General features: G+C 37.8%; 1 protein-coding gene and 1 non-coding gene across 2 annotated transcripts in view; one reads left to right on the forward strand and one right to left on the reverse strand.

The window, feature by feature from the left end:
* The window catches only part of TMTC3 (transmembrane O-mannosyltransferase targeting cadherins 3), a 45,583-nt gene extending 39,358 nt beyond the window's left edge, over positions 1-6,225 (forward strand). Inside the window, exons 13-15 of the mRNA XM_060777349.2 lie at positions 44-213; positions 1,786-2,012; positions 3,707-6,225. Of these exons, the coding sequence (XP_060633332.2) occupies positions 44-213; positions 1,786-2,012; positions 3,707-4,527 (1,218 nt within the window). The 3' untranslated portion in view covers positions 4,528-6,225. The remainder of the gene's footprint in view (positions 1-43; positions 214-1,785; positions 2,013-3,706) is intronic.
* Positions 6,226-7,816: 1,591 nt separating this feature from the next.
* On the reverse strand, positions 7,817-7,921 carry LOC132777395 (U6 spliceosomal RNA). The gene has a single exon (XR_009631678.2). It is a non-coding gene; the product is annotated as a U6 spliceosomal RNA (small nuclear RNA).
* Positions 7,922-8,765: the final 844 nt, after the last annotated feature.

An 8,765-nucleotide genomic window follows, 5' to 3' on the forward strand; every position in this document is an offset into this window, starting at 1 on the left:
AGTGGATGTCTTCTGCATCTGATAAAATGTCTTATGCTGTCAGATTATCCCAGGTAAAAAGTACGCTGCACGAGTTGCTCCTAACCATCTGAATGTTTATATAAACCTTGCAAACTTGATTCGGGCAAATGACTCTCGCCTTGAAGAAGCAGACCAGTTGTATCGTCAAGCCATCAGCATGAGACCGGATTTCAAACAAGCATACATTAGCAGGTATACCCTTTCAAATCTTTCAGTACATTCATTACCATTATGTTTGTTATGTGCCTTTAAGTCATTTCTAACTTACAGTAACCCTAAAGTAAACCTGTTCTTGCCCACCTTTTTTCAAAGTGTAATGTGACATAGGCAAGGGTGACCAAGTGGGTTTCCATGGCCAAATGTGAATTCAAACCCTGGTCTCCAGAATCATAGTCCAGTGCTCAAACCGATGCACCATGCTGGCGCTCATTCATAAATATAACTGCAGTTAAAAGAGGGAGGCAAAGGATATTTCTTAAGACAGGAAATGGATTTCCTGTCCTTATATTAGGTCTTGACTACTAATTATTTTAAATATTCATAGGACACATATATGAATACAGCTTTTTTAGGGCAGTTGACATAGCACAAAGCAAGAGAATATACACTGGAAACACTGTCTTGTGTTCAATGGTTAACAACAATGCCCTCTAGACAACAATTACTTGTTTTAACTTGTATCAAGAAAGTTTTCCAATCTTGTTTCTTTTATAGATGACGTCTCCTAAAACAAGTGACAGTCATAGGCATGAAAGTCGCCAGCATGTCACTGCTCAAACATGTTCTGCATTGGAAGGAAAAGGGGTAGATCAGAGTTTTTTACAGAAGTATATAAAAACAGAAGTTTAAGTGTGTGATCTTGTAACTGAAAAAATGTGCATAGTTAAATTCCCAGCATCCATTTCACTTTATCTTCAGGAAATGCATTTGCACACATTTGGAACAATATACCATGATTTATTTGTAACCAGAGGTAGACGTTTGACAGAGAAGCATTATGATCCAGGCAAAGACAAACCTTAACACCACAAGATCACAGATATGTTTAAAGAATAGATGGATTTGGAGTAAACTATTATAAAGGCTAGACATTTGTTCTTCTAAGAAACTGTAAGAAATAAAAACAAGAATCCTGCGTTTCTTAAACTTCAAATGCAATGAACAAAAATTACTTTCTAGTGCAGTGATTCTCAACCTGTTGGTCCCCAGGTGTTTTGGCCTACAACTCCCAGTCAGTTTACCAGCAGTTAGGATTTCTGGGTGTTGAAGGCCAAAACATCTGGGGACCCATAGGTTGAGAATCACTGCTCTAGTGGAATTGGTCAACAGTAATGGTTAAGTTCATAGATCAGGGTGGGGAACACCCAGAATCCGAGCTAGTTAGCAGCTGTTATGATTTCTGGGAGTTGAAGGCCAAAACATCTGGGGACCCACAGGTTAACCACTGCACTAGAGAGTTGTAGCTCATAAAAGTGAGCTATAACTAACAGAGGCCTCAGCAAGCTACAAATCCCAGGATTCCACTTAAAGTGGTATCAAAGCTGATACAATTGTTTACTATAAAATATCATGCTAATATCATGTTAAGAGCAATCAGTAATCAATTAAATTAAATAAGACTGGAACCAATTTGGAGAGTCCACACCTCCTAGATAGCTTTATACAACCCACAGTAGGCAGGGTTGATAAGGAATGGGATTATATATCCTTGACCCGGAATAAATTGTTAATGGCAAAAAAGAACTAACTTTATTTTTTTCACAGGGGGGAATTGCTTTTAAAAATGAACAAACCCCTTCAAGCTAAGGAAGCTTACCTCAGAGCACTTGAACTGGATAGGACTAATGCAGACCTGTGGTATAACTTGGCAATTGTTTATATTGAACTGAAAGATCCCACGGAAGCTCTGAAGAATTTCAACAGGGCATTAGAACTCAATCCCAATCATAAATTAGCTCTGTTCAATTCTGCACTCCTAATGCAAGAATCTGGTATGTATGTTTATTTTTACAACATCCCCAACATTGTCAAATCAAGCTGTTGCTTGCATTTTTTGTATATTTCAAAGGCACACAAAAGGTATTGGTCCTAATGGACCCATCTTATACAAATTAACACTAAGGGACTTTCTAAAATATATACAAACAGGAAATGTATACCCGTTTATTTAGCTACAAATGATGCATTTCATCCAGTGATATAATTGCATAGCAAATTAAATCTCAGCTTTTTCCAGTCTGAGTTAATGGTAAAATTATGTAATGATGACTTGAAACATATTAATGCATGGTGTATTGTCATATCTGTACAATTGAGGAAATAGCCCCATGGGATGAATGAATGGATGCCTGGAGGAGGTAATGGACTGGATGAAGAAAAACAAATTGAAACTGATTCCAGATTAGACAGAAGTGCCTGCCATCAAGGGTCCTAACCTGGGGTTGAAGGTGTATCAACCAGTTCTGGATGGGGTTGCTGTCCTCTTGAAAGTCTGTGTTCGCAGCTTAGGAGTGTTCCTTTACCCATCTCTTCAAATATCCATCCAGATAAATGGAGTGCTTATTACCAGCTTTTTGCTGATACACCAGTTGCACCCCTTTTTAGAATCAGAAGACCTTAAGATGGTAGTGCATGTGCTGGTAAACTCAAAGTTGGGTTTTTGCAATGTATTGTACATTGGGCTACCTCTATAACAAGTTTGGAAACTCCTATTTAAGCCAGATGGGTCACGGAAACATCTAGGAACTAGCATATTACACCTATGCTACAAATCCCACCACTGGCTGCCAATTTGTTTCCAGGCAGAATGCAAAGTGCTGATTATGACGTTTAAAGCTCTACATGGTTTGGGTCCAGATAACCTACAGAATCACTTTCTCCCGCATAATCCACCCCGAACACAGGCCCTCCAGGGGAAGTTTACTTCAACCAGCCAGAACACACCTGGCAACTGGCATCCAGAGGACTTTTTCATCTGCCACAACAGACAGTGGAATGACTTGTTGGAAGAGCTAAATGAGCTGTCAGAACTTAAGATACAGTTAAAGACTTAGTTCTTCCAGCAGGCCAACCTAGTCAATTTTAAACTACCAATTTTAAACTTACATTCTATTGCAATTATATTTTAATTTTGTACTATGTATTTTAATATGTTTTACGGTAATGTGTTTTATGTGAATGTTTTAATTTGTTGCACCCTACCTCAAACCGTGAGGAGAGGTGGCGAACAAATTACTATTATTATTATTATTATTATTATTATTATTATTGTTATTGGGTTGCTGTGAGTTTTCTGAGCTCCATGGCCATGTTACAGAAGCATTCTCTCGTGACGTTTCACCCACAGCTATGGCAGGCATCCTCAGAGGTTGTGAGGTCTGTTGGAAACTAGGCAAGTGAGGTTTGTATATCTGTGTAATGTCCAGGGTGGGAGAAAGAACTCTTGTCTGCTTGTGGCAAGTGTGAATGTTGCAAATGGCCATACTGATTAGCATTTAATGATCCCTTAAGCTCTGAGGATGCCTGCCATAGATGTGGGCAAAACATCAGGAGAGAATGCTTCTGGAACATAGCCATAGAGCCCGGAATACTCACAGCAACCTAGTGATTCCAACCATGAAAGCCTTCAACGACACATTATTATTGTTGTTATTGTTATTCATAAATATTTTTTCCATTGCTTTAGGAGATGCTAGACTTAGGCCTGAAGCTAGGAAGAGGCTTCTAGATTATGTAAAAGAAGAACCGCAGGATGCAAATGGCTATTTTAACTTGGGTATGCTTGCCATGGATGACAAAAAAGATGCTGAGGCAGAAACCTGGATGAAAAAAGCCATAAAGCTACAGGCCGGCTTCCGAAGTGCTTTGTTCAATTTGGCACTGCTTTATTCACAGACTGCAAAGGAGTTGAAGGCTCTGCCAGTTCTAGAGGAATTATTGAGATATTACCCTGATCATGCCAAAGGTTTGATTCTGAAGGGAGACATTTTGATGAACCAAAAGAAAGATATACAGGGAGCTAAACAATGTTTTGAGAAAATCTTGAAAATGGATCCCAACAATGTACAAGGAAAACACAACCTTTGTGTTGTATATTTTGAAGAAAAAGACTTACTAAAAGCTGAGAAATGTTTAGTGGAGACGTTGGCTTTAGCCCCACATGAGGAATACATCCAACGACATTTAAGCATTGTCCGAAGTAAAATTATTTCACTTGGCCCAGGAGAGGTTCCTGTAATTCCAACAGAAAAGGCTGGGGCTGTGGAAGGGAAAAAAATCCCATTGGAAAACACAAAAGGGGAAAAAAATGAACAGAAAAGCACTCGGACTACAAATAGTAATCATAACAATAAAGGGCAGACAAAGCCCAAGAAAAATGTGGAGAAAAACACCACAGACAAAGAGACGAAAAAGAAATCTACAAAAGAAATTAAAGACATTGAGAAAAAACGGGTTGCTGCTCTGAAAAGATTGGAAGAAATTGAACGTATATTAAATGGTGACTAATTTTTTGGAAGACCTCCAATGTAGGAGGTTGATGTCTTCTTCCATGTTTGGGTGCATATGTGAGTTCGGTCTGAAATGACCCTTGGTGCTGTTTGAATTTGGGGAAAATGCTGAAAACATATCATGAGAAGCAGGAGGTGAAAACAGAAAAGTTGTTTCTGTTACAAAAAAATCAGGAAAATCATGGTTTTTGATGCATGGTAAAAGGGATTGAGCTTTAACTGACACACAGATTTTCCAGCAATAGATGCTGTAATACTAATACTGCTACGACCTGTTTCTTGGGAAGCAACTTTTGTGGTACTTCAAATTGAACTTGTTTAGAATCAAGCTTCAAAATTCTAAGGACTAGAAAATGCTTGAAGGCAAATTTTGAAAAGGTACCTCAGGTATGATGATGTGTACACTAAATTTAAGGGGAAATACACTGATTCAGTGCACATTTGGGGCTAAGGAATGCACATTTGGGGCTAAGACTAGTATTGGTCCTACTTAGGTCCTTTAAAATGAATGGGATTTGTTAGTCATAACTAAATGAAGTGCCATTGATTTTAATGGGTTGGGTAAAACTAATGTTAGATTGAGCCCTTAGTCTAGATAACTTTTTTCCTGAATTAGCTCATTGAGTTTTCACATATTTTTCTACCTATTCATTGTACATCCCATCTCTATTCCCCCATTTCTCTAGAATTATGAGTGCTCCTGAATGTGTTGCGGGTTAACTAGCAAATACCACTCCCTATTATGTGTCTGCATGCATGCATTTGATGCTTTAAAAAACAACAACACTTGTCTATATAACACTAAAAGTGCAATGATTCTCTAAATCATTGGGGAGGATCTCATCCCAAAATAGTGCTAAATTAAACTTCTTCAACTATTATGTGGTTAAGATCCTGTTGTGTTCTTACTACATTTCTGCAAACAGTAGGTCCATTTCCCAGCAGTCACCTCCACCAATGTGAGAAATCGCTTGATGCAAAATGTATGGGTTTATTTCTAACCCATTGGAACATGGGTACTGGAGTTTGTTGTCTTTCTTTCCCTTCTTTACTTTGTTTTTAAGTTAAGAAATAGATGTGAGGCATTCCTGGGTTTCAAGTTTTTCGTCAATGAATAGATTCCCTGATACAGTAAAATATAAGCCAATGCTCTCCATCTCTCTCTCTCTCTCTCTCTCTCTTGCAATTACTTTAAATTCTGTTTTATTTTTTAGAGTTTACACATATGCTATGGGGATATTGTTAACAATTGAGGATTCCAGGTAGCTCTATAATTATTAAGGTTTGCTCTGCAGTATAGCACGTACTTTGCATTCAGGAAGGTCCTGGATTCAATTCTTGTATCTCCATGTATGACTCTGAAAAACCCTTTTAGAGCTCCTGTCAATCAGTGTAAACGAGCCAGCTGGAACAATGATCTGACTCAGCTTCCTGTGGAGTCAGTCAAAACGACATTTATAGAATAGAACTGTTAAGTCACGTCATTCTTTGTGGCTTAAGAAAAACCTGGGGGTTGCATGGAAAGTACAGCCAATTGGACATGACATGCAAGTAAACCATGGAATTATTCCTTTTAAAAAAAACACAGCAGTTCTGAAAGTTTCCCAGCCTCGGTGTCCAATGGAGCAGTTGTGTAAAAGAAGGAACGTTCCCATGCCCTACTTGCAACATGTGTAGATCATCATGTGTACACAAAGACATGCTGATCATACTTAAACAGTCTATACCCAGATCATGTTATTCCCAACATACGTAGAGATTTTGCACTAATTCACGTCTAAAAGGTTGACTTCATTTCCAAACATGAAATGATTTACCTTTTTAATCACAGAATTTGTGGGGAAATGTTAATTAAGTATTTATTCTGTCTACTAAATTCCAAATTGTTTATTTCCACTAACATCTGTATTAAAATGTGTTAATTTAATTTCTAATGAGAAACATGGATTGATATTTTCTGTGTTTATATATCTGTGGCTATGCATTTTTTTCTTTTAAATATACTGTTGGATTGTCTAAAAAACTTCTTTTTAATTTTTTTGAATGTTAGCGCTTCCTGAGAACTAAAAAGACATTTACATTGGCAGAAATGTTTAATGTTGCATTCTTTTCATTTTTAACATAAAAGTTAATATGACCTGTGCTTTAATACAAACTCCAAAACTATCAGGTTTTTAAAAGTTTTTTTAATCCACAAAAGGCCAGAATCCCAACAAGATAAGACAGTTTCTGAGTGCCAAATAAGGATTTCAACTGTTACTAAATTACAAACTGCTTTTGAAGTGTCTGCAAGTTCAACAAGAAACTTGTGATATGCTTTGGCGGAATGGCTGTGGGAGAAATATGAAGTGCAAAGGCCCAGTAGGCATGTGGAGTTAAACTTGTGAGTCTTCTGGAGTGTGGCCATAAAACATCACAATAATGCATCTTACATGCTGGTTAAGAATACAGTTGGTCCTCCATATCCATGAGCGCCTGCATCCATGGATTCAGGCAAACAAGGCTTGGCAATACTTAACAAATGCACAAAAACAAACTTTGCCCAAAATAAGTTATGCTGGTGTACAGGCATACCTTGATGCAGCTTCCCTGTATTTCACAGATCCTCTAGTTCTCTCTGGTACTTGTTTTAATTGTTCACCATTTTATATAAGGTACATCTTTTTACTACAGCATTGTATATAATAGGGCTTGAGCCTCCATGTATTTTGGTATCTGTGGGGGATCCAGGAACCAAACCCCAGTGGATACAAAGGGCTCACTGTATCAAGATTCCATGGCAAAGTATCTAAAAACAGGAGAATAACATACCCACTCGCTCTGCACACATGGAAATAATATGTGAAGGGGAGTAAAACAAACTACGCTTGCCAGCAAGTACATTTGTTGTAGCAAAAAGCTTTTTGCTGGTCCTAATTAATGTCTGTATAACTCCTTTCCAAAACAGGAGATCTTGTCAAAATGGGACTCTACTCACATGAAGACACTGCATGCTTGCAGATAAATGTGTGTAGATAGTTGTAGAATTCCTATCCTGTACAGTGGTAAGTTGGGAACACAATGTAAAACAACGTACACATCTAGAGCAATTGCTGCTTTCATGTTTATATTTCCATGAGAGAATGTCATAGAAAACATTGACTTGTTTAAACTACACCATAATTTAAATTACACCATTACATATATTCAAAATAGATTTCTGGTGTATTTTCTGAAAGTTACAGTTAACACTATTTGTATTCCATACTGTGCGTGATACATCCTCGTCACAAAAAGTGTCTTGCCTTTAAAATAATAGTAATTTCTAACTTCTGGGGCTATGTGCAGGGGCCATGCTAATCTTCTTTGTATCGTTCCAATTTTAGTATATGTGCTGTGTTTATAATAAACACAGCAAATGTACTTAACTGTTCCTGGCCGGTGGGGGGGGGGGGGGGTTGTGGTGGTGGTGGGATTGGGGAAAATACTGGTATTTTGAATGTTAATTTCAAAGATGAAAAAAAAACTTCTGGGGCTATGTACAGTAGCCTAAAAGAATTGGACAATTCTTAAGTATCATATATCACTGCAGGTAACTGCTGAGTAGATGACATGTCACCATCAGTTCTTATATATTATAATAAGAACTTCTGTCCCTGCAGGTATTTGGAGTCCTAATTATTTTCTAATTTGGGATGATGAGAGTTGCAGTCTAGCAGCATCTGAAGAACTGCACATTTATATTCCCAGATACCCTAGTCAGCACAGCCACTTATCCAAAAAGTTCCTCTTCCAAGCTCTGTTCTTTGCATCCACCCAAATATAGAATTATGTGCTATGTGTTCCTAGGCAGTTCTGAGCCAAAACACTTCCCATATTAGATACTGTATTGTTGGATCAAAGGGAGCTATCAAAAGTGAGACATAGCAAAAGAAATGCTGTATCTTGGATCTACCTTGAAACACATTGCTTTTGTGTTCATCACTCTGGAGAGCTGTGAAGGCCAGGGTAGCCTCTATTTTTGTGTTTATTCATGTACACAATAGGGGAGATCTAGGGAGGAAAGGACTACAATTCTAGGAAGGAGCATATTGTATATGCAACTTTTGGTTTCCAAATATTTTAAGAGGCTTCTCACCTTTGTTTGATGTGAATTATTTGTAACTGCATTGTAATTTTGGAACCAACTGTGTTGCAAACAATAACTTTTTGTTAACACTGCAAGTGAACCATTCATGACGTCTATAGAGAGAGGAA

Source organism: Anolis sagrei, chromosome 5 (genome assembly GCF_037176765.1).
Source record: "Anolis sagrei isolate rAnoSag1 chromosome 5, rAnoSag1.mat, whole genome shotgun sequence".
In the NCBI taxonomy this organism is placed as follows: Eukaryota; Metazoa; Chordata; class Lepidosauria; order Squamata; family Dactyloidae; genus Anolis; species Anolis sagrei.